Source organism: Streptopelia decaocto, assembly GCF_964273445.1.
Source record: "Streptopelia decaocto genome assembly, chromosome: 21".
NCBI classification, from domain to species: Eukaryota; Metazoa; Chordata; class Aves; order Columbiformes; family Columbidae; genus Streptopelia; species Streptopelia decaocto.
Window position 1 is genome coordinate 3,322,957 of NC_138676.1, and position 27,485 is coordinate 3,350,441.

Sequence of the window (27,485 nt, forward strand, 5' to 3'; positions counted from 1 at the left end):
GTACATAACAGTAGCAAGTTCAGCTCAACATCTACTTTCAACCCCAGAACACGGCCTCTATTTCCCCGAGGTCAGTTAATACAGCGTGGCTAACCAGAAGCTCAAAAAAGGCCCATGAGACCAAGGTAGTCAAAAAGATTTAAGAAAAAGGCAACATCTGGAAACACACAAGGCATTCGAGCATCTGATTCTTATGAAATCAAGAAAGGCTGGTACTTAAATCACCAGCCCATCCCTCCCTCCGCAGTACTTGTCCCCCAAATTCCTCCCCAAATTGTGCCTCAAACCACAAGAATCTCCTCGACTCAAGGGCTCAGAAAGAGCAACATTTCAAGGCTTTGACTGTAAAACATTTTTGAGCAAAGCTTGTAAAACCAAAGAAACAGCTGCAGCGGGCACTGTTAGAAGAATGGAAAAAACACAAGTGGAGAGTTTGTGCCCCCAGGCTGGGCTTTTAGCACCTGCTACTTGAGCCCACGTCCACTTTGCAGCAGAAACATGTGCACCCTCAGCTCAAACGCCTTCCGAGCAAACCCACACTTGTCCAGGCCATCAGTAAACCCTCTGCACAGGAAGGAAACAGGAAAGAAAGGAAAAAAAACCCACAAACCCTCCATAAATCAAAGAATATAAAGCATCCTGAGTCCTTTTAAACTTCTGGCCAAAGACACACACGCAAAAAGTAAACTATCCTTCTTGCCTTACTGGAAATGTTCCTCTCCTGCTGCCCTATAAAACATTTACAATTGTATACGCCGTGAACAATACGTCCTGTGCCCCGGCCTGAGCACACGGTAATGAAGTGTTTGAGCAGCGAGGCAGCGGCCCCGTGGCCGAGCGCCTCCCCCTCAAACATCGCATCTTGCCAGGCTTGCACCCCGATCACATCGAGGGCACCCGCACCAAAGGGACAGAGAAAAGAGATCAAGCTGCAAGCTCCCATCGGTAGAATTTGCATCCGCTGGGCCTTGATTAGACTTACTCCAAAACTAAATATTGTAAACCACAAAGCTCGAACGTCTTCCCCGCTCCGGGGAATTAATCGAGCTGCTCTGCTGTGGTGTCTGCTTTTCTCAAGTTATATCTCCCTGCGATGCCATGGGGTTTAGAAAAGTGGGAGAAAGCTATGGGATGAAAAGAAACTAACCCCAAGCCCCCTTGATTTTTAACAAAGCGTCCCGGCTTTCGATAACGTCTTCATCAAGTATTTATTGAGCCAATTAAGCTCTCAGTGGTGCCCCAGGGAGAGGCCAGGCTGGCTCAGCCAGGCCCCGCTCACAGCACAGTGCTTCATTAGCCCACTTTGGAATCAAAATACATAAATACACCATTAACCCTTCACAAGCCAGAAAAAGCTAAAACCAACAAGGAGACATTATCCTCTCTGAATACTTTTCTTCTTTGTCTCCTCTATTTGAAATAGGAAGTTGTTGTGGGTTTTTTTTTTTTTTAATCTAGGAAAAAAGTTGGCATGTATCTAATTGCTGAAATGGAGTCAAAAGAGAAAAAAAAGAGAGATGCAGTTAAAATAATGTTGCAATTGTTATCAAAGCACAGAGTGCTTGCTTCGTTCTAGCGGCTGTTTTTGGAAGAATGCTGCTTCTAGAAGAGGAAAAAAAAATTGTTTGGGACAGAGATTCAAAGCCAGATCCAAAATTTCCAGGTGCTTGGAGACAACTGAATCGAGGCCCATTTCCAAGCTGATTTTTATTTACTTTACATACACACACAAAGACACACACAGTCCCGCAGATCGCTTTGCTGACATACCACAGGCCTGCGATTTCTCCTGCTCTGTGCAGCTACAATACAAACAGCCAAACCCCGAGATGAGGAGGAAGATGCCATAAGGTTGGCTCCCCTGCATACACACTCAGTGCTGGTTTTTAGGCTGGGGTTCACATTTCCATCACCACGGAGAGACAAAACCTTTGCTGCCGCATACCCGGGTCTGCCAGCGCAGCCCCTCGACGCATGGTTGCAAAGTCCTTGCTAAACGTGCCCTAATCAACTCCTGAGGTAACGAGCCAGAAAAGTAAATGGATTTAGTTGCTCCAGCTGCACTGAGATTGCAGTTTTGGCAGCTCATTTCTGCCAGAACTCAGAGGTGCTGCCCAAGCCCGGAGCGTTAAGCTACCTGCCAGCTATGAAGCCAAAGGAACGTGGGACCAGCCGTGCTGGGAACAGCATAAACCTTCTTGGCTTCTCCTGGTGCCTGAAGAGCATGAGCCGACCCTTGGTTTTAATATATTTTTCAAGAGATAATGCAGAGGTGGAACAGGGAGCCTCTGCAGTGAACGGCCACATCCCACCCCAGGATACCCCCGACGCCGGGTGACACAGGGACAGCACAGCTTTGTGCCAAGCCCTGGTGCAAGCCGGGCTCTGGCTCAGCCTCTCGGCTGTCAGACACAGCCAGGGCTGGGCAGAACCGCTCACCCACGGGCAGAACATTCCCAGCACCGCTCCCAGCAGGCGGGTTTGCTCAGGGACATTGAAGAGGGTCAGGCGACACCACGTGCCGATGGCACTTTCAAGTCAAGAGGAACAAGGAGGCTGCCAAGGGTCTTTGTTTTCATAACTTCTGTTGGCACGGAGATCAAGGAAGAAAGAAGAGAAAAAACAAAAAATAATACCCAGCAAGCAACTCCCTGAAGCTCCTTGACTCACACCAGCGCTTGCACAAGTGACACCTGGGCTGACATTGTCAATTCGGGCACCCTTTAGAGCGGCATAGATGTCGGACTGCTAAGGGACCCCAAAAACTGCAGGAACCCCTTGTGGCCCCATTAATTGACAACCCAGGACCTTGTCAATCACAGGCCATGGATATCAGCCTGAGAAGTTTTCACTTGGTGGGGCTGACCCCTACCGACTGAACCCCTGGCCAAAATTTAGGCTGCGACAAGAATTTGGATGCTTCACGCCTACTGCTGATAGGATGAAGGCTACGATGCCACCGTGGCCTTGCCCAGCTCTTCACGCCCAGCAATGCTTGGTGCAATCTAGCACCTCAAATCAAAGACAACCCCCTGCTGCTACAGCTTTCCTAGGACCATTCAGTCCTATTTTAGTGCACATATTCAAAACCTGTTCTGTGTACTGTCCAAGCTCAGACGGACTTTCCTTTCCCATGCTAATTCAGCAATGGCTGAAACCTTGGGAGAACCAGCTCAAGAGAGGAAACCCTACAAGGAAAAGAAGTCCAAGCTAGCCAGACTCGAGAGGAACCAGAGCTACAAGAATTTGCAAGGAACTGCCCTCCGAAAAGCCTGATGGTCAGCTGTGATCAGTCTCAAGGCATCCCCAGCTCTCCCTCTACATCTCAGATGAAAATATCACTTCCCCAAACCCACCTGCTTTGCTGAGGAATGACAGGACAGGGGACAAAGCCTGGAGGAACACCCGAGTGACCCAAAGCAAACAGCAAGCAAAGCGATGCCGAGCTCTTGGGTGAGGCAGGGATGCTTTGTATTTTTTTTAACTTGTGCTTGGTGGAACACGACACCATCAAAGCTGCCTGCATAGGACCACACACTCCCTTATTCACACAGAGCTGCTTCTGAGCCCCGTGCTTGGGTTATAGGGTGCAGAGAGCCAGCATGTGCCGAGACATCTTCCCTCTGCTCTGTGGTTTGCATCGCCACGGCTTTCTGTTGGGGTGCAGGGGAAGGAGCTGGGAGAAGCATATAGACTTAGATCTGCATCTAAAATCCTCCCAGGTCCGCTCTGCTGGGGCTCCTCTGCGGAACAGGACGTAGATGTGGTCCTGGTAGTGCCCCCCGTACGGTGAGCTGGTACCTGGCGGCTGCCCCGGCTCGTCGCAGCACTGGCAGAGCCCTGACCTAGTGACCACCGTGCTGTCGAGGACAGAGCGAGGGCAGGCGACGGGGTCACAGGCAAGGCGTGCTTCGCGTGCTTGACGTGTATTTTTAACTCCACTTTGACTCACACGGCTCTAAAAAGCGCACGGATTCTCCAAATGCTTTTTAGCTCTTCTACCAAACGCCTCCAGGGCCCAGAATAGCCCCAGCTACTCCCCTTTGCAAACAGGTTGCAGCCTCCCCACCAAAGAGAGGAGAAAACTGAACTGTAATTCTGTACGTTTCCAGCCCGTGGGAGGGAAGCAGGAGCCGGACAGAGGAGGGTGTGGAGCCAGAGCGGGGCCGTGGGTTTGTTTACAGGCACAGACCCAGCTCGCAGAGGCTGCTGGAAGCTCTACGCAGCCCCCGGGGTCGTCCCCGCTTCCCAGCGAGCCTCCCGGCGCCTCCGCCTCTCCTTTCGGCTCCAAAAAAGGATCACTCCCTGTTACATAATGGCATGAGCGCCGCAGGGATGTGGGTTTGCGCACCCTTTTACTTAACAATACCTTTTTCGGTCATACAGCCTTCCTCTCCTCGGTTGCCATCAAACTGACAGGCAGGGGAGACGCAGAGCACTCTCCAGCTATTCCAGCTATGGAGCAGAGGGGAAAGGGGAGCGTGGTGGGATGCTCCACACAGAGAATGGGAACAGAGCAGGGTAGGGAGGTCCCGTAATCAGCAGAGTGGTCACTCCTCACCAAATCCAAGCTGGCAGGGGAAAATTCAGCAGTAACCCCCTTCCTAACACCTAAAACACTGCTAGGATATCTCCTTTCCACCACCCACCACCTAACCCAGCTGCTGACAGGAACAGAAGAACCTCATCCTGTGGAGGGATGATTCCTACTTGTACTGTGTGAGCAGTAACAGAGATAGGATACGCGCCCACATGCTGCCCGGTGTTTGAGCAATGATGCTTTGAACAGCACATGCCCCCAGAAACAGCTTCTGGTCTGTTCTCCACCTGTAAAGGGCAGTCAGACACAATGGCAACTCCTTCTCTGTCCCCTCCACACCAGACCCCAGGACTCCCAAAAGTCCCAGAACAAGAGCAGAGCCAGGGTCAACATGGGGATTTCAGCACAGACACACGCAGGAACGCAGGGTTAATTCACAAGGCTGTATTTACACCCTGTCGTGGTCACGACACCAAGGAAACACGGGATTTCCCACCATCGCACGTGGGTTCACCCAGACCTGTTGAAGCTACAAGCATTTTTCACCCTCACGCTGCTCCGCTCGCACAATTTGTGGAGCTCCTCCGCCTTCCCGAGCCAGACATGCTGTGTGTGTGACAGCTTCTCTAGTGGAAAATACCAAGGCCACGTGTCGGTGCCGCAGGCTCCTTGGGTGACCTGGACGCAGCATATTACGAGGTGATGACGTGCCTATTCAAGCTCTCATACCTCCAGCTTACACACGAGGATTAGGTTCCAGCTCATTCCCCAAGAGACCAGAGCCCATTTTGGAGAAATGGGAGCAACACCCACCTCTTCCCACCCGAGGAAGCAAACTCAGGAGCGATGGCGAGCAGCCCCTGACCTCAAAACACTTCAGCAACCTCTGCTCAGGGCAGCTTAAATTACCAGCTCGGTTATAACATGCTGCCCTGCACATTGTGACACCAGCTTTGAATGCCTGCGGGAGAAGAAACGGTGCAGGAGTGGGCTAAGCACCGCTCCGAGGCTCCCCCTAGCCAAAGTCCTTCTGGGAAGGCTTTTCTTTTGCTCTAAAGCACCATCTCCTCAGCTGGCGATAGTCACCGACCCATACAAGCAAACAGAAATGCTCTCTGTTTGTGTGTCTTGGCCTAGTGCCTCGCCACGCAGAGGCACTGGCCCTAGCAAAGCTTGGCAAGTACATACCAGCTGGAAAGGAAGTTTTTCCTCGTACATCTGGGGGTCACTGCCCAAAACACAGGCACTCCTGGCCCACCACAGAGCAGAGAGGGGTCCCTCAGCGACAGCCGTGCTCTGAGCTGTTACTGTACAAGTCACTGTTCCCTCTGCCTGTTTGTTCTCCTTTTTGTAGAAAGAACAAGCTGAGCTCTTGGGCAGTGAGAGAACAGGAGGCCAGCAGCAGCCAGTCTCTCACTGGAGGTCCAAGGAGCATTTTTGCCCCTTCAGGAGGCGAGAAGCCTCCTGTTCCCATGGCTGGATCCTTCCTTTCCTGTGTTGTTCAAGGACAGGAGGCTGCCCGCTGGAGTAACATTGCTGCACACAGGGAAAACAAGCCCTAGGGCAAATCTCCAAGATGTTGACTCTACGCACACGACGTATTTACAGAACCTTGTTGTATGATGCGACAGAAACCATTTACAAACAAGAGCTCTGTTTTAGACTCTAACTCCAAAGGCAATGGCACCTCACAGAGCTGCGAGGTTGGTCGCTGAGGTCTTACCTTTGAATGAGGGTCCCAAAGAGCAGGTGAAAGATCTTCTGGATGCTCTCCGTGCACAGCCAGCCCCAGTAGTCCATCAGCAACAGGCGAAGCACATCCAGGGCCAAGTCAGCCAAAGCTGTCTCGGAGTCTGCAGGAAGAAGAGGATGGTCAGATGGAGAAGCCAGCTCAGTGCCTAAGTAAACCTGGTACAAAGCACCAGCTGAAACTCACTCTTTTCCCCCACAGCCTGCTTGATGCTCTTCTCCCAGCTTAGCACCTTGTGCCACACTCAGATGACCCGCCTGTCCCCCCAGGCTCCTGCCCCCATCACTCTCTGTCATTTCCACTTTCATCTGAGTGGCCCCAACCTCTCTACCAAAGAGTCCACCAGACCAGAACGCAGCCACTCCGAGTGCTCAGTTCCTTCTCAGCTAAGCTGAGGGATTATCAAATCCCAGTCCACACACGGGGGTGGCAAAAAGCTCAAAGCAGGTGAGAAAGAAGGCAGGGACTGTAGCCAGGAGAAAGGTGCATTGCTGAGGATTATTTTCCTAGTTTTCACCAACACTTTCCCCTCTTTCAACGTGCAGTTTTCCAGGCGCAAGTGTCTTCAGTGTCTTCAGGCTGCCATCGTGTGGCAGCTCCAAGTTTCAGCAGGAAGATGGATGAACCACATCTGGATAAATCAGATGGATCAGTTAAAACAAAAACCCACACACATGCCCACATCTCCCTGGTGACACAGACTTGGGAGAGCAAAACCTCTCTGTGATGCTCAGGAGGATCTTAAAGCCTACAGCATAAACACATTCCACTTGCTAGGGAATTACTTTTATGCTTATTAATGTACCACAAACCTGCCCGAGACAACCACTCCTAAGCCAGTGCCCCAACCTGGAGCTCCTCGTGGGCTCTGTGGGCAGAGTGAGCTCCCGTACAGCAGCTTCTGATCTTTCAACCACTCTCTGCCCACAGAGAGACAACCAGTCTGTTCACACACTATTTAGATAAAGGGGAGTGGGATTCTGGACCCCAGTAGGTCTCCTTTCCTCCTCTTCCTCTCTCTGCTGCTGATGAGTTGGGCTAATTAACTCCAGGCCGTGTCACTTGGCAAAGACAGGGCATTTGTGTGTTTGACACCTCGTGCTCTGAGCCATGCCTAAGTTACTCCTCGCTCGCTTTGCCCTTTGGAACTTGACTTCTCTGTGCAAAAACTGGAACAGGCAGTTCGGCTTCACCATAACCCCGTACAAAAAGCATCAGCAGCAAGCTCTGTTTATTCCCGTAGCATCCAGATCCCCTTCGTCCGTGAGCTGCTGGCCAACCTCTTCTGAGAAGTCACCCAGTGAGCAGATGCGGACACTGGTTGACTTTGTAGCCAGCTGCTCCCCAGACATCCATTCCCCTCGCCCTGCCAGACCAGCCCGCCCTGTCTCGGCGCTGAAGCATCACAGACCTGCAGGCATTTGACATCATTTACATTCAATTTCCTTCAGAGTTCAGCTAACTTGGCCTGTCTGTATCTCTTGTGTTCTGCGCAGAGCACTGGCCTCAAATTCCTGTCCTGCTCCCTGGCAGCCCCAAAACAACCGCGGGCGCGTGTTCAATGATAGGCAAAGCTGGTAGCACAGGCGAAGCTTTAGAAAACCAGACCTATCCTGTCACAAGCACATGCTTTCAGTCAGAGCTTGCCAAACTTGAACCACTGGAGTGAAATTTTTGGAAAGTTCCAGCTTGATACAGCTCAGCTTTTCCAAGAAAAAGATTAGAGAACATATTTTTGCTCATGTTCAGGATAATCTTGTAGCCGCTGTGAGAGGCTGTAGCAGCCCTGTGCTTCAGAGGAGAGATTGATAACCAGAAAGGGAACATCATTCCTTGAACTGGGATTACGTGTTTTGTACTCCCATCAAATCTATCCAAACTTAACTGAAGCTCAAAGGGTCCTTTTACAGTGCACGGACATATCAAGGCTAACTTCAGACTACCAAGAAACCATAATTTGGCCATTTTTCAGTTTCTAAGAGCTTGATTTTACAATCATTGGCAGTTTAAGCAGCGTGTCCTTAAGAAACTTACTTGTGCAGTAACTGTACTGCACTAACAGAGAGGCTGAGCTCACCAGAGTCTGTGTCCGGATGCGCCTCCTGCTCCGACGTGTCCAGCCCGTCCATATCCTCCTGCATGGAGCTTTCTCTGCTTCCCCCACCTTCGGGAGCTTTGCTGGTGAGAGACTCCAGCAGCTTCTCCTGTTTCTGGATGAAGGACTCCATAGCAGCCAGTGACAGGGTGCCAGACACCTGGAAAAGCACCAGTGAGTTAGTACCCCAGCAGAGAGCTGCAAACAGCCAGAACAAAAATACAAGGTCTCCACTGCCCAGACAGCCTGGTCTGCACCTTCCTCTACCCAACAGCACAACTTGGGCTGCTTATTTCCATTCTGCAAAAACCTGGCATGTGGGAACAAGCCATGACCCTCGTGTACACGGATTATTCCAAGCTAGCACACAAACAGGGCAATGACGAGGATTGTGAAAGGATTGTGAAGGATCTGAACTTACGGCGCTGCTCTCTCTGACGGAGTAGACGATCCTGTCATGCACTTCACTCACACTCAGCACTGGAGCGATTTTACTGGATGAGAACCTCAGCCTGGACCTGAAGAGCAGAGACACATCACAGTCAGGGTTTTCTCTGTGAGCTGCAAGCAATGAGTTTCTCAGCCTCAGCCAAGAACCTGGACCTTTGTCCAGCATCACCCCCAAGCTAAGTCATCTGATTAAACCTAAAGTGGTTCAAAAAAGCATCTGTTCCAAGGGATAACTGAGCCGTGACAGTGAAACCATGCAACAAAAGCATTAAAGCGCTTTTCCCCAACTCCACGTGGGCCTAGCCAACACTTTCCAACACCCATCGCACACGTACACCTTCCTCGGCAGGTACGTTAGATAAAAGCTCACGCATATTTCTGTTCAGAAAGGTGTGAGCATTGCAGCGTACACAGGAGAGTGTTCAGAAAAGCTTCTGAGATGGAACATACTCAGCAGGATTGTGAAATCCGATTATAAACACACACACACAGAAGGCAGGATAGGAAAGGGCATTTGAGATTGGGGGATAAATTGTAAAATAGCCTGTTTATCATTAAGGAATGTATTTTTCAGCCAAGATGCTTCAAAACTTGTACTTTTTTGGTTTGCCTTTCTGTCCAAAGCAGCTTTTTCTAACAAAACATCTCTTTTCCAGGAAAAAAAGGCCATACTTGTGCAGAAACCTTCCCTTCTTCTGTACGGGAAGACTCACTGATGAGCACAACGGGGCTCATGACTGCCAGCAACCCCAAATAAACACTTAGTGAGCAACTTACAACCTTGAACACTGCTCCTAAATAAATATTTGCTGGGCAAGGTGCCATGCCACTGTGTGAAACCTTCAGGTAGACAACTTACAGCTGTATTTTGCAGTGACTCACTACACATACAGGCTGTGCACATGTTTAAGGGTAAAAAGCGATTCTCCAGGAGCATCAATATCTTTGCTGGCAATTGCCACCACCTCAGGAGGAAACGCATCTTCAGTGAAAACCTGAGCACTCCTGGAAAATCCTTGATCCAAAGAGAACTCAAATACCTTCACTCAGCGTGTGAAAAGCAATTCAGCTACAATATGATAGCCCGTATTATCCACAACAGGTAAAGAACCAAGTCAGTATTTTCCCACAAGGGAGTTGGTTTCTGTACGAAATCTGCGTTCTGCATAAAGCACAGGGGAAGCTTAAAGAGCCCTTACTTGTTGGACCTCTTCCCATCTGTCTGAGGTTTCCCATCCACTTCAGACTCGCTGAGATCCTCCGTGGGGCTCTGGGGCTCTGATCTGGGAAATGCCGTCTTCAGGGTGTCCACGATGGCATTGACAACGATCTGCAAAAGCCAAAAGTGCTGTCAGTTATTGAATATATTCCTTGAAAATGCATTAAGAGTTTTCACATTTGTGCTCTGTCTTCTATTAAAAACCCCAAGTTCTTTGAGACAGGTTCTGACTCGTCCTTGCTTAATGGCTTTGTGGGCAAGGTGAGCCCAGCTACACAGAGAGCGAACGAGTTTTTTGGCTGCTACCACACGTTTAGGTGCAGTTGTCACTGGTTCAGATAAACAGATTCCCACTTGTCTACCTTGTCTATCCTGGACACAATGAAGGGTTTCTTGACAAACGCAATCCTGGCGTCAGTGTTCAGGGCGAGGAACTCCTGCATCTCCTCACTGTTTGCAATCTCAGGGACCGCACACAATTGCTGCAAGGGAAGATGGAGCTTTAGGTCTTTTTTTGAGTGAAATTCCCAACTCCATGATGCAAAGTGCTGGTGGAACAGATGTGATGTGCTCCACTGTGGGTACAGAGCTGCCCTGAGTGCTGTTTTCTATCTCACAGGGACATCCATGCGAGTATCTCACCTTCAAGAAAGATTCCAGCAGACTTTTTCTGGCTTCCACTTTATCGCTGTCCATGTTTCCAAACGGGAGGTCAGGGAACAGTTTCTTTGGGCCTTTGATATCTACAAAGGAAACAAACCCATTAGCAAGCTCGAGAAAATTGCAACAGTTGTATTAAAATCTTAACGCTTTCATGCATCTCCATACACACTGCCCAGCATCAGCCCAAGACAATAACACCCCTCAAACCAGGGTGGCCAAATTGGACCTTAAATCCACACAGAACTTGCGGTCAGATGGATTTCCCATCATCCCTGCATTTAATGTTAAAGAAGCAAGAATACCAGTTTTGCACAGGGGCTCTACACCACTCAAAGAGCCCACAAATTCTCACAATTGTCACAACCAAAGGATTATGTACGAACATGCTAAATTCAATGAAGCTTTACACATAAGTAGCATTAAAATAAATAGTGTTTTCTTTATTAAAAAAGCTTAAGTACAAGACATATTACTCTACTTTCTTGCATGCAATCAAGATGCTTGCAGATACCAGTGTTTCTTTTCACTGTTAAGGTGCAAAACTACAAAAATCAAGCTTTGTGATCTGAAAAAGAACCAGTATGTTTTGAAACACTGGAATCTGCTGCCAAAATAAAACAATTTCTCCTCTAGCCAGCTCTGCTCAGAACAAGGACATGGGTATCACAAAAAGCCCAGCATCCAGAGCAGAGGAATGGGGACCAGGGTGAGAGGGAGAAGCATTTTCTCAGAAAACTAACGCAGACACTGACTTTTCAAGAACTTGCGGAGCTCCGGTTTCTCCTCCAGCCTGGTCTGGAGGTTGAGGAACTCCCGGTAGCGGCGGTTCACAGTGTGGTAAGCCATTTGCTGAAGGCTGCCCACGCTCTCGCTCTCCACGGCTGTCTCGTACTGAGGACAAAAACAATAGTTGATAATCCTTCCAGACCTCAAAACAACCCCCACCGCCTCCAGACATTCCTCAGATTGTCCTTTCCCTCAAGAACAGCAGCTACACAGCACGTGAACCCCTCGCAATGAAGGGAATGGTGAAAACAGGATACAAAAGCCTCAAAACAGCCCCACAAGATGCTTGGTCAAGAGTGGGAACCCCATCCTGCACCCAAACAGCCACTGGAAAAGCCAGTGTGCCCAATGTTCTCCTACCACCAGGCAAAATTTGTTGTCCAACCACACACAGCACAAATTCTCATTTCCAAACACCACGCGTGCTCCCCTGGCAGGGATCTCAGAAAAGGGATGAGTGCCAGGGAAGCCTTTACCTTGACGGTGTATAGAGTGTAGGGGTGGAAACCGGTCCCGCTGTGCTCTCGAGCAGTGATGGTCCCAGTTATCCGCAGGTTCTGGATGACGACCGGCCCGTCAGGGCTGCTGAGGGGCTCAAAGCTGAAGGTGCTGATGGAAGCCGTTGGGGAAGATGAGAGCAGAGTCTGCCCCTGGTCTGGGGGGCTTTGTGGGGGACCCTCTGCTGCCCCCAGATCTTTCCCCAAACTGGAGGGCCTCTGTGAAGAGGACTTTTTGGGAAGAGTCGGGCTTTCCTCTTCCTTCTCCACTGCTGGGTCGATCTGGATGTCAGGGCACGAGCTCAGCACCGATGTGGGAAGCAGGCCAGTGTCCGAGCTGGCGGCAGTGCCCTCCTCCAGGTCTCCTGTGCCATCCTCCGAGGCGGCCGGTCCCTCCAGCGCAGCAGAGGTGTCCTGGAGGGGTTCATCAAGGAACTCCCCTGCAGGCGATGGTGCCAGCAGGTCCGTGTCCTGGCCCACGTCAGGCATGGGGGACTCCAGCTCCAAACCCTCACAGGGGAATAGGGAGCCCAGGGCTTGTGGGCGGATAACAGGCTCCTCTGTGCGGCACGGTCCGCTTGCTGGCTCCTCTCCTCCGTCGCCAGCAGATGCTGCCTCTCTCCCAGACACGTCCGCAGCCCTCGGGGAGGGGGACAGCCCAGCAGGGCTGGCATCTGTTTGCACCAAGGGCAAGAAATCAGGCACTGGGCTCACAGAGGGTGGCTCTTCCTCCCAGGGCTTTTTGGAGAAAGCCCCGATGAGCAACAGGTTGATCCAGTCAGGATCGGCCATCTTCCTGATGGCCGGCAGCAACACGTTGCAGGTGACCAGCTCCACCACCACGAAACGGCCCGTCCGCGTCTCCAGGTGGGGCCGGGGCACCAGCGCCTGCAGCAGCTCCTCCACAGCGGCCCGGGCATAGCTCACCTCTGCTGCGGGGCTGCGCAGTGCAGGGTGCGGCCCCGTCAGCCGGCTGTACTCCTGCCACAGAGTCCGGCTGCCATTCGGGTCGGCCCCCAGGGCCTCACGGGCCTGCAGGTAGCTCTGCAAATGATGGCCGCAGAGGAGGAGGAGGCGACGGGCCAGAGCTTGGCGGTCCACCCGCCCCATACGCCGCCTCAGCTCGGCGGCCAGGCCCATCATTGCCTTCTCCACCTCGGCCTCGAACGCCGGCTCGCTGCTGACCGTGCGGTACCAAGAGGCGACAAAGTCCCGCACCACTTTGCGGACAGTGCTGGTGATCTCCCTCTCCAGCCGCCCCTCAGCCCCCGGGCAGGGAGGCGGGGGGTGCAGGGAGCTGACAAAACGCTCCAGCCTCAGCCGCCGGCCGGGGGGGCTGAGAGCCCGGGGGCCCAGCCAGCCCCCCAGCACTGCCAGCGTCCCGAAGAGCAGCCCCAGCGCCCGCAGATCGAGCAGCAGCTGCAGGGCCAGCAGCCAGGCCAGCGCGGCCACCAGCGCCAGCAGAGCCCGGCGGAGCCCTGAGGGCCCCTGGGCGGGCATGGCGGGGCTGGGCAGGGGGCTGCCTTGGGGAGGGGTGTCAAGGCTCAACCGAACAAGCTCCTCACCGGGCACCGAGGCTTGTCAGGGCTCAACCGACCAGGGGCACCAGAGCGCAACACACCGGGCTCCTCAGCGGGCGGTGGGGCTCGTCAGGGCCCAACAAACCGGGCCCCTTCACCGGGGCCCAACCGACCAGGCCCCTCACTGGGCACTGAGGCTCGTCAGGGTCCAACCAACCATGGTCCCGCACCGGGGCCAGCCCGACCGCAGCAGGGCGGCTCTACAGCCCCCAGACCTCACGCTGCCGCGGGACACCGGGGCCATAAGCAGCCGGTACCGTTACAACGAGACCCGCCCGAGCGGACTCACCGCCGCGGCCGAGCCGCCATACCACCGGCCATCATTTCCGGCACCACTTCCTGTCCTCCCCCGCCCGGGTAGAGCGCCCGTCCCTCCCCACAGCGCCCCCTCGCGGCCGGGAGGGCTCGCGCCGCGCGCGCGGAGTTGCCGTTGGGGATTCAAAGATCCGGAAAGTTCGGAGCCGCGCAACTCCCGCTCCCGCCTTTTTTGCTACTTGCGTTCATTATCCTATAAGCGCAGGGCGACGCCCAATTTCATTATTTTTTTTACATGCATTAAAAAATAAAAAGCGGTGGCTTCATTTTGCACGCGTTAAAAGTGATAAAAAGTTTTGCAGCTCTGCACAATTCCCAATAAAAAGCGCCGGGCGGTGCTGCAAACGGGCGGCCCCGCTGCGTTCCAGGTGTCCTGCAAAACAGCTGAGCTAAAATAGCCAAAAAAGGAAAGGAAAAAAAAAAGTGCCCTGGGGTTAAATTGGGGTTAAATGAGGGTTGATTGCCCAAGGCTGGCAGTTAATTAGGTGAGGTGATGCTGCTTGGCTGCAGTGGAGCTGAAGGTGCTGGGGGAGCAGCGTCTTTGTGGTGTCTCCTTATGGTCCTCAGAGGAGGATTTTTGGACTGAAATCTTTTGTGGATTTAAATGCCAAAGCGCACCTGGATTTCCCCCGGTGAGATTGAGGAGGTGCAGACCCCGGGACCCTGGTTTATTTGGACGAGGACCCTCGTGGATCCACTCGCGTGTGAGACGTGCCGGCAGGAGCGAGCCCACGCCGCGCTGAAAAGCTCAGTTTTTACAATTTTAAAGTCAATTTTAAAAGTTCTTTGGAAGCCGTGTCGGGATAGGGGTGGTAGGGGTGGTGGGGGTGGGGGGGTCCCTGCTTTGTCGTTTTGGAGCATCCTCAGGGGGTTTTGTTGCGAGATTTGTTTGCGGTGACGCTTGTGTTATAAATTGCATAACTAAAGTAAATTTGCTAATCAAACCAGGAATATGTTAGTGGTTAACGATTTACTGAGTTATGTAGATGTTAAACCGCCGTAGTTTGTCATATTCTGTTGTTGCGAGTGTTGGTGGGAAGATGCTGTGTGCTCATGGGGAGGGGGATGCGCTTTGCTGTGCGAGGACAGCATAGCAGATTGGGAAGAAGATCGGGGTGTATACTTACAGACTGTATAAAACCACTTTTTTTTTCTGTAACCAATTTGCGTGCTTGGGTGGAGCAGTGACTCCCCGGCGGCCCAGCGCTGTTCTGCTCATTTATCTTTAATAAAAGTTATTCTAGATTTCCTGAGTCATATTTGACTATAACACTTGTGTGCTGTGGTGTAACACTCGGGGGGTGTTTGGGGAGACTCCCCGTCTACAATTTACGAAACCAGTTGGGGTTTTGCTGCTTTTCCTTTGTTTGCCGTTCTTGGGCTCTTTGTGAAGAGCAAAAACAAAACCCAGCCAGGAGGCAGAGGGTGTGTTTTGGGACTTGGAGCTGGGTGGGATTTGGGTGCTGAGGATCGGCTGGATGGGTGAAATCCATTGTTTGTGGATGGAGGATCTTCTACTATTGTATTTTTAAAAGTTTTGAGAAGATTTTTTGGCTATTTCTCGTGTAAATATCCCAAAACCATGAGCTTTTTTGCTAGGGATGGTAGCTCTGATGTGCGTGGTTGATTTAGCAGGGAGAAAAAGGGGGTGAAAGAGACATGAATCCTGTGTTGGGGAGATGAGAAGGGGCAGGATGAAGGGTCCTTGGGTATGATCCAGCCTTTAAAGGGTTTCTGATTGAGATTTGGTTTTATGGGAATGGGTCACCATCATACCCAAGTGTGTCTGCTGGACCACGGCTTGGAAGGACCGAAACTTATATTATTTATCCCTTAAACCCTCCATCCCAACTGAACCCCGCGCTCGTGTTGATGAACATACTCCCGGCTCATAAATCTAAGAAAGTGGATTTGGGGAAGAACTTCACTCCCTCTGGTAAAACTTGCCTTTAAATTATTTAACAAGCTTCTTAAGCATCTCAGCTGTTTTTTTGCATGGAATTTGTCAAGGCTCCATCAGCTCCACACTGCGCAATGTGACAGCCATACTTTTATTACGAGCGGCGTATTAATCTTGGAATAGTGCTATTTGTTTTCCTCTCTTGCTTTTATGGTGCTTAAAAGCATGTATCTTCTCCTGAAAATCAATAACTAAAGCTATGAATAATAAAAAACACTGCAGCGAATGGCTCATAGCGATCCTATGGCTGTAAGTTGGCAGCGGTAATGACTCTGTTTGCTATCCATTAAGTATGTGAACTCAGAAGAATTATGCAGATTATAATAGCTGTATCAACATAAGTATGTTTTGCTGATAGACTTTCCTGATTGGATCTGCGGGATATAAAGCCTGCTAATCCCCTGTGCAGAGGACCTGATTATATTAGAGTGCTCTGCAGATAGAAAGTTAAGAAACAATTAAAAAAAGAGCCAAAAACATTGGCCAGTTTGTGGGGTTTCTCAAAAGCGTTTGGATTGCGGCTGTATTTGGAATCTTCTTGATGCAGATGTGCGTTTTCTCTTTATCTTTGGTGGATGCCAAGAGCCCAACAACTCCAAGCCCTTGATGAAAATGCAGACGTGGATGGTTTATGTAGAATAAGTGAAATTTGCCCCGCGCTGAGCCTTAAATGTCAGAGCAGCTTCGTGCGCAGCCTGAGGCTTGAGCAGCGATTTGGTGCTGGGAGGGAATCTCAATCAGTGTATATGAGCTGGAGCTTTGGTAATTGCTTATCTAAGGGGCCAACTACTGCTAATTGCACACGGATATTCCCTGCGCGCCCGTGGACCCTTTTTCACCCCCCTCCTCACCTGCACTTTCCAGTGATTTGTTGGCTGAAGCCAATGATGGAGCTGCAACAGAGACCAAAAAAGAACCCCGACTACCGTGTAATTAAAATCAGCTCGCTGTGCACTTGACGCAAGGTTGAACGTCATGCAATTTTGTATGTAAAATTTTGCGCGTAAGAAATGCTTATTAATACCACCGTGCGTGTCACCTCAGTAGATGAGACTGCTCTACAAATTCTGCTATGCTTTTTATTTTTAATTCTTTATCATGCTTCAACTTTGTTAAAGTTGGGGAAACTGAGGCTGTGCCGCAGGGAAGCGATGCGTCCTGCTCATCCTTCTCAGCTATGCTGCTTTCCTGGTGCTGTATAATTATCTAAACCAACTGAAATATTTCCGTGGTATAACAGATATAAAATAATATATCATGTGTCTAAATCCCCTGTCCACACGTCCCTGAAGTCTCCATGGTCCTGCCATTTGTGCTGTTGTGGGTTGTTTGCTCACAAGCTCCTGGTGCTTGATAAGCACATTGGTTCCCCTCTGCATTTTGCAGCGATGTTTGGAGAGACCCTGGAAGCTGCTGAAAGGAGGTTGCTATGTATAAAGAATCAGCAGAAGAAGATCCCCCCAGCCAGTAGAGGCTCATACAAAATTTGAAGCATGCTTTGTAATGTTTTTTGTTGTTTTTTTTCAGGAAAGATGAAAGCGTGTTTCCAGCAGAATATCTCCCAACATCTCTATGCTGAGCTTTCTGTGGGAGATGGAGGAGAGCAGCATCACGGGCTGGTTTGCTCTGTGAACTGAATGTTTGCGGTCCAACTCCTTTGGGTTTTGGGTGAAATCAGACCCGGGATGGACGGTTTCAGCCGTCCCTCAGTGTGGGTGGTGCTTGCAGATAGCACAAGTAATAACTGGAGGGAGATGTTCGTCCTTGCATCTGTCTTCTGGCCAGCACTTGGCTTGAAATTCTTCCTAAAATATGGCCAGAAAAGGAGGTTTAGGGCTCGATGGTGTCTCAGAATCCGTAGGACAAACATTTATAGCTTGAAATCCCATCTGGGATGCGAATGCGCTTAATTTTGGTTTGCAGGCTGTTGGGGGAACTGCAGTAAAGATATTGTATCTATATTATAATATCAGCCATAGTGTTGGCCTCAGCTTCTCCATCTAGAGAAACTGGAAGGGCCAGGCTATGATTTGGGTTAGCATGAGGAATTTATCATTAATCCTGGTTATTCTGGGATGGGGAACCCATGTCCAGACCACAAAACCATCGCCTTATGCAGCCCCTGCCTACCCTATACCCAGTAGCATCCCATTAGCAAATAAAATTGTTATTTTCAGGATAATGCTGCCGGTTAATGTGATGCGCGCATCACGAAACTCCAAATGTGCCGCACACGGAATGGGGCGAGTTGCAGTGATGAATGTCATGCAAAACTCCGAGGCACTAATTGAAGGTGGTTTCAACAGAATATTCAATTAATGCTCTCTGCGTCGCAGACAGTCTGGAAAAGGCGCTGTTTTCTCCCGAGGATCTGTGTTACTGTGCAACAAACAGATGAAAATGAACCGTTTTACGGCCTTCTAATTGAAAGTCGATGCACTGGTTTTATTAAAATTTTCATGGTGGGGGGAACCGAATGCCTCAAGGGCCCAGTAATGGGATGAATAAGCTCCCTCTTCTCTGCTGCCTCACATCCAGCCCCAGGCAGGAACGACTGAAAAGAAAAACCTGAGCCATCCCTGGTGGGATCTGTGTCCTTGGCATCGCCACTCGTGTGCACAAATCCATTTTATCTGCGTCCATGGCGCCTTCAGCACACCCTCGAGGAGCGAGCGTCCCCGGGAAGAATCGCTTTTATGGAACCAAGTGGGGGTCTGTTGGGTGGGGAGAGTAGAAATGGTTTTTCCCCATCCCTTTTTGTGGGCGGAAGGTTAGATTCCTTCTGGCTTTGAGGGTTTGTTGACCTCTCTCTTGGTGCCATCATGCCATGCACTGGAGAGCTAAAGCTTATTAATAGGATAGAGCAGAAGGAGCTTCTCTGTTTTGCCTCGTCACCTCTCCAGGGCAGGTTGTCCCTTAGAAATAATTAAATGAAATTTTTTTATTATTATTTTTTTTCCCTTGTCTGGCCTCCTGTCATCCTGCAGCAAACGCTGCTTCTCTGCTTTTTCCAGCCAGGGTATCTGCATCTCTTCCCCATTGTGACTGGCAGTGATTTGTTTCCTCCCTCTGTCCTTTCACCAGCTCCTCTGGTGCCTGATCTATCAATTCCCAAAGGTTATTGGCATTATGTTTATATATTATATATATAAAGCAGAATGCCCAGACTGATGCAGTGGTTGTTTCTAGTGCCGTCTGGGTGCCAGGAAGCAGCCAAAGGAAGATGCTTTCCATGGGAAAATCTGTATATTTTCTGGCTGATGCACCGAAGCTGTTAGTTGAAGCTTTCCATGGCGTTGCACATGAGTACTAATTTATGCTCTTGCATCCAATGATGATTTAGCTATTTTAAAGCATTATTTATGATGAGTTCCCATCCCCACTTTGCCATGGCGATAGTGTTGCGATGATGAGGATTTACAGTTCTTTCCGACAAGAGACCGTAAACCAACCGGCTGGATATTTTTTTGTATTCCTCCAGGCCTAATTTGTAACATAAAGCACTTAATAATTGTTATTAATGAACCTGCTGTGGTCGGTCTATAGACCCAGCTGGAAATCACATCTGCTATCGGGTTTGCAGCAAACTCGTGCGAGTAGAGGGAGCTTCAGCTGCCCAAAAGAAGTGCCCATGGATCAATGGGAGCAGTGCACTTTTTGGGGAGGATCATGGAAATCTTCAGTTCTGAACGGCTGCTGATAGAGGCAGGAGCATCATAATAAAGAGGGGAAAAAGAAGAAACTGCTGGTTTCTTAGGGACAGGGTATTTGGGCCAATTAAATGCATGTTGATAAACAATTGCCAGGGACTTTAGTAAACATCCTTAGGGATTTTCAGTCACATTCCTCATTTTAAAGGGCAAGCAGCCAAGGTTTTTACAGCCAGCGAGTGATTTCTGACGGGTTCCAGTTTCGGATATCCAGCCTGGGATGGAAAGATAACAAATGCTTCTCATTTTTCCCCACCTCTCCCACCGGGTTGTGTGTGACCTTGAGGAAGGTGTTTAATCTTCCCCTGCTTCGGTTCTGGCTGAAATAATCTTGTAGTCCTCTGGGTTGCAGCCAAAATGGTGTTAAAAAAAAAAAATACAGGCGGCGCAAGCTTTATTGGCAATATCTTTTATTAAACCTTGCAAATCTTGCTCTAGGTAGTCCCTCCTGTTTATTTAGTTTTTGGGATATTCACCGACTTGGGTTACAGGGCTTGGATCTGGGTGGAGGCGTCTTCATTACCGCCCTAGACGCGACAAATTAGAATATGTTATTTTTTTGGAAGGTGTACAGATGCTTTCAAGCCGTGATGCCAGTAATTAGATGACTTCAGAGGGTTTAATCATGCGAGCATCCCCCAGCTGAAGGCCTCATCTCCCGATTCCCAGCCCGGTACATCGTCCAGGGCTGGTTGAAATGAGGTAATGCTTTCAACTATCAGCAGCGCATCTTTGCAAGGAGGATATTTTGCATAATTGGTTTCTGACAAGGCCTAAAATACTATTTAGAGTTACACGGCTGAGCGTTAATTTATGCCTGTACTCCTAAGCGTAACTTCGTTACATGAAAGCGTTATTTATGATGCGAGCTCGGATCTATTGTGTGTTGGTGATAGTGCTGTGATAATGGAGATATATGGCTCGTTGTGGCAAGAAGCTATAAAAGAAATGGGGAGATGTTTCTCTGCAGTTATGGACTTAATTTTTTAATGTGAGATATGGTAGCGATTGTAAGTGATGTGATCTGGTAGTCAATAAGAAGCAGGATGGTAAAGGGTTGTTTGTTTTGGGGTTTTTTTTTTGAGAAATAACTTTCTTCTGGAAGATGCTTTTTAGCTCCTGCTGAGTCTGGTCGCTCCTACCAGCATTTTAAGTGGCTCGAAATCAAAATAGTGGGTAGCAACTTGTCTCTTCCCTTTGTTTCTCTTAAATATAATTCTCACATTTAATTAAAACTTAAATCATATAAAAGTTTCATTCTGCATATTTAATATGCTAAAACATAGCCTGGGAGAGGTGAAGAAAACCTGTGTTTTGCTGTAGTCGTTTTGATGCTTGATGCTATTTTTGAGCATTTCGAGTCATTTTGAAGCTATTTCAGGCTTTTCCACTTGGTATAAAGGGTGACTCTCTATCCTCAGCCAAGGTGTGAATTTTGAAATACACAGATATTTTTAATGTCCTTGTGCCAGCAAAATTCTGTCTTCATCTGCGAATCTTGGTGGCGGTGGGTTTGTTTGGAAGGGGAGTGCAATGCTGCGTTTCCAAACCCCTTCACAACGTTACAGGCAGAAACAGATCTTGTTTTTGCCTCAGCTTATCTGTGTCTTACTTGACAAAGCACAACGGGGAAACAATTGAGGGAAAACGAGTCTCAGGTTAAAGTTGTTTCACAACAAAGAATGCAAATACCAGATTTTGAGGAGTATCAAAGCCGTATGATTCAAAGTCGTCAGATGTTATTTCCCCCCTCTTCCATGAAATGAATTTTCTGCAGAAAAAGACTTGACTCCGCAGAGTTGCTTCACTTCCAACAAATCTCATTTCTCTTGATGGAAAGCGGTTCCATCCCAGCTCTTTTTCCAGCCAGACCTACAACTTACCCTTTCCTAGGCTGGGTTTATTCCTTCACTCGACGTGTTTCCTTGTCATCGAGACGGCCCCAAAGCTCAGGGAAAGGAATCAAAACAGCACCGGGCCCTTCAAAGGGCAGAAGCCGCTCCGGCGCGTCGCGTTAGATGTCTGGTGACAACTAATCCAGCGTGTGATGTGACCCCTTTCCAGGTGTCCCTGCCTCTCTCAAAGACCTTGAAAAGAGCCCCTGATAGACTGAAACTCGACTTCGGCTTAAATCACCCGCCTGCGAGGCTTTCCCTGTGAAAATGCAGGGGACCGGGGAATATTAAAGACGCGTGAGATGAAATGAGGAGCGAGGGGAGAGCGAGGAACACGCACGGGCAGGCAGGGTGTTAGCGAGATGGAAAGAGTAAAAGGCTTTACTGCAAAACAGTAAAAGCCAATATGGAGCTATCAGGCTGGACATAAAGCTCACGATTTACCAACAGCCCCGCGGCCGTAAATCATGGTTGAGCTCCGTATGAATATAAGGAGCGCTGATCTGTGGGCTGCATAGGGGATGGAGGAGGAAGGTGTTTGCATGAGCACAAAGGTCTGTGTGCTGTGAGAGGTGGGAATACGGGCTAAAAATATGCAAAATTGAGGCTCATCTCGGCTGGGTCTGTAAAAGGCTTCATGGGACAGCTTGGCGTATGCAGCGAAACTGCTTGTTCTTGGCTTCCCCACAGGCTTTCCTGCAAATTCATAATTTCTTGGGAGTTACTCATGGGAGTCAAACTATCTCTGAGCCTCAGTGTGTTGAGGATTGGAGTAATGCCCACAAGAAATGGAAGAAATCTATTGTTTAGTCTTGAGATCTCATCCCCAAGCGATGCAGAGGATGCTCATTAATAGTCTCTCTGAAGGCCGTTCGTGATGATTCTTCACTTTGTCGCATTTAAAAAAAAAAGTCTTTAAACTGCTATCACTTAAAATCTTCTTAGCAATTATGGTTGTTTTAAAAAAAAAACTTAAAAGAAAATCCCCAAGGTCAAAGCAGTCTCATCTTTATATGGATAGCAATAAATTATTTCGAGCCTATTCATAGCATAGGGAAGACCTTTTTATGTAGAAAGGATCATTATAGAGTTGCCAGGTCGTTAATTACATTGGGTTCTTCCACTTGCTACGTGAGTCATTTCCATGGAGCAGCCAAGATCATGGTGAGAGATAATGCAGTAAAAAGTGCATTAAAACGCTTCAAATGTCCTTTTGCTCATATCTGTGCATCGGTCTGAGCGACAACTGATTCAGAAAGGGCACTGCCAATTTAAATCAATAAATTTTTACCGGTGTGGCTGTAGCCTGGATGGATATTTCGAGGTGAGGCAGGGGGCTGGTGGTTGATGCTCAGAAGTATTAAAGTTTAATAGACTCTCCAGTCCCATTCTGGCTGGCTGTCGCGTTGGTGCAAATCCAGAGTCGCTCCATCGCAATCCATGGAGGGATGCAGGTGTGGGAGCAGAATCCGGCCCTTTCTGCCTTATTTACCGCTCCAGCCACCTGCTTTTGGAGATAAAGCAGCTGCTATCTTCCTGGCTTCAAATGTGACATTCAGCCAGTTATACGCCTGGTGCCCTCATCACTTTAGATGCTTGTTGATTTTTTTCTTAAATGTCAGAAGAGTTTTTAAACTGCATTTGAATTTGGCTGCCAAGCTCCGGTGGCAGAGCTGTCACCTCCCGTGCAGCTCTCCGACGAGGTTTGTCTGCCGGGCGCTTGTCTATTAAATAAATATTGAGGTGTGGGGGGAAATTACCTTCAGGGAGAGATTTTTTTGCTGCAATTTATCTCCCGTAACGCTATTGCTTTGTGTAAGCATTGGCGTGGGGCTGGGGATGGGCAGTTTTCACTCCTTTTGTTCCAGAGAGGGGACCAGTAGACGAGTGCGTCTTGGCTTTTTCTTAAATTGATTGCAAAAGACTGTTTAATTCTGGTTGGTATGAGAGAGAACTAGCAGATCCAAAGGGCAGCGTTGGACCATGGGGGCTGCAAGGTGAATCCATTCTGGGTTTGGCCCCCATGGGAAGGGTTTGTGAGGTGGATTCACCCCGAGCCAGGCAGATGTTCTGCCCCCAACAACCCTCAGCGAGGTGGGTTGTGGCTGGGAAGGCAACTTGTCCCAAGGTCTCTAAACCCCATTGTCTTGCTCGTTAGTGGCCCAGTGAACCTAGAGGAGAAGTCTCCTCTGCGTGGAAAGGACCATCATCATCATCATCAACGTGGTGCTCTAGAATTATCTGAGATTATTGAGGTCTTCATAACATGGAGCTGATCAGCAGCTGCTCTGATCATTGCTTTGTGGGCTTAAGGCTTTCTGTCAGCTGGAGATCATCTCAGAGCTGGAAAATGGTTTTTTTTTAGGGCTGTGATGACATACGTGTGGCTTGTGAGTAAAGGGAGGAGGAAGAGGAGCAGCATGTGGCCACAGCGTGCTGCGCTTGTGCAGGTCGAGCAGCATTTGCAGCAGCACCCAAGTGCCTGAGCCGAGCTTTACTGAGCCCCACTTGCTGTTCTGCAAAGGGGCAGGGTGGCCGTGGGGCAGGCACAAACGTGCCACGTCTCATCACGAGCTCAAAGCCTTTGCTGCCAAACCTTCCGCTCTTCACAGTCTAATTACGACTTGCCTGCTGCATTGGTTACGATGAGCAATGAAGATATAATCACTGCTGTTATTTGTCCTTCCTGGCTCCAGCTGTTAAAACAATTCCTCCTTCATAGCCCAGCCAATTTCATGGCTTTAATGTGTCCCCACCACTCCCGAATCCCGTGAGCAAGGAGCAATGCACCAGAATCTCCATGAAAAGCAGCCTATTTCCTGCGTGAAGCCCGTGAAATTGGGGAAGATAATATTTTCAGAGCTGCTGGTACCCTGATTGCATGTTTGTTTGAAATGACAGTTTATGTTGTCTCTCTCTTTCATTAGGGAGGTTCAGCGATCGCGATGTTATTAACTAACAACAGCACTCGCTGCATATAAACATGATTCCGCAGAGACACTCCAAGGAGCACTTGAAGGCAGAGGGGAGGGAGATGGAGAAGGAAGAGCGATGCAATGTTTCTTGCCTCTTTTTAATTCTTGTTTCCAGAAGAGGGAAGGTTTGCAAGAGATTTTTAACTAGATTAGAAGCTCAGAAGTGTGTCGTGTTGCACCAAATCCCCTGAGAGCAAACAGGAAGCCGTGTTCTGTAGGATGTCTTTAGGATGGCTCTGGCACAAAACCTGACCTTGGATGCTGAGTTGCTGGAGTTTTCTTGGGCAGAGGCTTCTACATCTGAAGTACCCCACTCAAAATATTAATACCAGTGAAATCTGGGAGCTGTGGCTTTTTGGTGTGCCCGAAAAGCTCCTTCCCCCCAGCTCTTGCTGTCCAACCTAGAGGCAATTGTGCTGCAAGAAGAGCATCTTTGCAGGGTCTGCTGGCACTGTGGGTTCTGTGCTAATAAATATCAGTGTTCTGGGACTGGATAGTGAGGATGAAATAAAGGTATTCAGCTCTGGCAATCGCCTTGGCAAATACCCAAAAGGCAGCCCTAACGGTGGTGGCAGCGTGTGCTACATCCCTTGCTGGGGTTGTTGAGAAAATCAAGGAGACGTCTCTGCTGTCAGGACTGGGGCTTGTTGGAGGGTTCTGCCCTTCTACTGCTCCTGTCTGAGTGATGGAGGAATCAGATGAATCGGGTTGGCGTGTGTGTCAGCACCCAACCTGCATCGCAGATGTGCTGCTGATTTCCCGTGCTGCTGATTTCCTGTGCAGCCTCTTATTAAACACAAATAGCTGTGAAATGGGCTGCGGGGAGGGTTATCTATCTCGAAATGTGGAGCTTGCTTTAAATGGAGTCAGCAAAGTTGCTTATAGCCAAGACTGCCCATTATAAGATCCTGTTTGCAGCGAGTTAACTCGCTGCCAAGCGATAATTGTTCAGGCTAAAAATTTCTGTGCTGTAAGTTCGCCTCGGGCTATATGAGATTGGGGGAGAGGGGGTGGGTTTTTTTTGGTCTGGTTTAAAAAAAAGAAAAGTAAATTCACAACGGAGCTGAAGAGATCCAGTCTCTCCATGAGATGGAGGCAGAGACTTGGAGTTTGGCAGGGGGATGCGCAGGCTGTGCAGAAGCCGAGATTCGGCAGTGGTAGCAGCAGGGAGAGGAGCGATGGGTCTAACGAGAGATAACTGTCTATTTTCATTACTACCAGCTCGTAAACACGAGACTCTGCTGTGGCTCTAATAGCTACCGCCTTGTTCATCCCCGTTTGGGCCGGTTGGTTAATGTGGTTCTCTTGGCTAGATGGAGAAAATGTGCACGATAGAGATTGTTAAAGGAGCTTGATTAAAGGTATAGCAATTTAGGAAATAGCAGAAGGCTTCTCGTTCAGCCTTAATTTGGCCATTTGCATGGGTTTGTTCACCGTGATTGTTTTGAATGATGTAATTGGGTGTTATTTTCTCTGTGGGAGCACTTTATCTGTTGCGAGGAAGTGCTAGCTACAGTGCAAACATCCCTCCCTGGGTTCTGGTTTGTCTCCGTCCTGCCTGCAGGAACAACCATCGACACCAAAAAGACAAGAGAGGCTGGAGACATCCTCAGGTGCCGGTTTCCAGCAATCTGCGGGTTAGAGACTCCCTGAGCTAGATGTGAGATTCAGCTCCTGTTCCAAACCCATTTCCTCCCTGTATTTGATCTCTTACTGACCTTGCCCACACTTGTGCCTTTCCCAGCACCTTGTTAGATCAAGTTTGACAAGCTAATTGTGTCCGTGCGTGCAGAGAGAACTCTCACTTCGGTTTTGCACCGAACCCTGCAAAAAACGGTGTCTGAACTTCAGACGTGAAGAGATGGTGGAGAGAGCCAGCGAGCTGCATCCCTTCCCCGCTGCCCCGCAGGGATGCTGGGCCGCGGTGGTACCCGAGACCCCCTCCCCAAAGAGAGGCGATGGGCTGGAACCATTGCAGCGGTGCGAATGCCTCCCTGCATGTGCCAGCTGATTAGAAAGCAGAAGAATGGCGAGAGAAAATGAAAATGGGAAGGAGCTTGACAGCCCATGGAGAGGTATTTCAGCTGCAACACAAAACATTTGGTGGTAATTATAGAATAACCTTCATTTAAATGCAAATAAGCCTGTAATTAAGATAAGGGCTCTGTCATTTGCCAGTATTCCTCCTTCCCTCCCTTGCCAGCCATGGTTTTTGAGATGCTCCCCATCTCACCGTGGCGCTGCCTGTTGGTCTGAGGGCTCCTACAACCAGGGACTGTGAGATGAGCAATAAAGAAAACAACTTTTGCTGCACTTTGAGCCCATCCCATCCAAGCAGCAGAGTCTGAGATGGGACCGCATGTCCTGCTCGGACCCTGTGGCTGACAGCTTCAGCTTAAACCTTTCCTCCAAGGCTTAAAAGCTGGATTTGGGCTGTGCTTGGATGTTGCTGAGATGCAGATCTTCTCCCCGGGCCGTGCTGGAGGCTGCACTGGGGCTGTGATGCTCGGCTGTGGGCGCAGAGCTCCTCTGCCATGTCCTGTGTCCAGGAAGAGCTTGGGGGATGAGCTTGGAGCCTGGTTTAAATCAAGGCCAGGATGGTCCAACAGTTCCCATAGCAAAGTTGCAGATGATGGCTTGTAATGCTTGGAAAGATCAGTATAGAGAGGCAGCATTGTGCGATTGCTTGTTGGAAGCATTTTCGTGGGAAGCAGCTGGGTTTACACCCAGTTTTCTTGCTGGGGAGGGAAATGGGAGCGCTGGAAACAGCCGTTGCTGGAAAGGTTAGCTAGCAACCTTTGCTTAAACTGTCTCAATCTGTATGAAATGTTATCTCTCTGCCTGACTAAAGATATGTGAGCCGAGGGAGCGAAGATGCTCCCAGATTGTATTTATCTAGCCCTTTGAAAGGGCATTTGAGGAATTAACTCGGCAGCTTAGGAGAACTTTAATGTTCCGATAAGTGGCTGGTGCCGCGGCGTGACATCTGCGATGGAGCATCTCGGTAGCAGATGTGGCCTGGTTAAGAGGAGGCAAACTCCTTATCCCAG

At 49.4% G+C, this 27,485-nt stretch overlaps 1 protein-coding gene across 10 annotated transcripts in view; it reads right to left on the minus strand.

Moving 5' to 3' along the window:
* The window catches only part of SNX19 (sorting nexin 19), a 109,068-nt gene extending 95,165 nt beyond the window's left edge, over positions 1–13,903 (minus strand). For 8 of the 10 annotated variants that reach the window (XM_082070193.1, XM_082070194.1, XM_082070192.1 and 5 more), the window contains exons 1-8: positions 11,980–13,903; positions 11,470–11,608; positions 10,697–10,797; positions 10,417–10,536; positions 10,035–10,165; positions 8,807–8,903; positions 8,368–8,545; positions 6,264–6,393 (exon numbers count right to left, since the gene is read on the minus strand). In XM_082070193.1, coding sequence (XP_081926319.1) covers positions 6,264–6,393; positions 8,368–8,545; positions 8,807–8,903; positions 10,035–10,165; positions 10,417–10,536; positions 10,697–10,797; positions 11,470–11,608; positions 11,980–13,500 — 2,417 coding nt within the window. In that variant the 5' untranslated portion in view covers positions 13,501–13,903. Of the gene's footprint in view, positions 1–5,129; positions 5,219–5,965; positions 6,077–6,263; positions 6,394–8,367; positions 8,546–8,806; positions 8,904–10,034; positions 10,166–10,416; positions 10,537–10,696; positions 10,798–11,469; positions 11,609–11,979 lie in introns of those variants that run through there. The other 2 variants (XM_082070191.1, XM_082070197.1) reach the window with 2 other exon arrangements.
* Between the last annotated feature and the right edge of the window lie 13,582 nt (positions 13,904–27,485).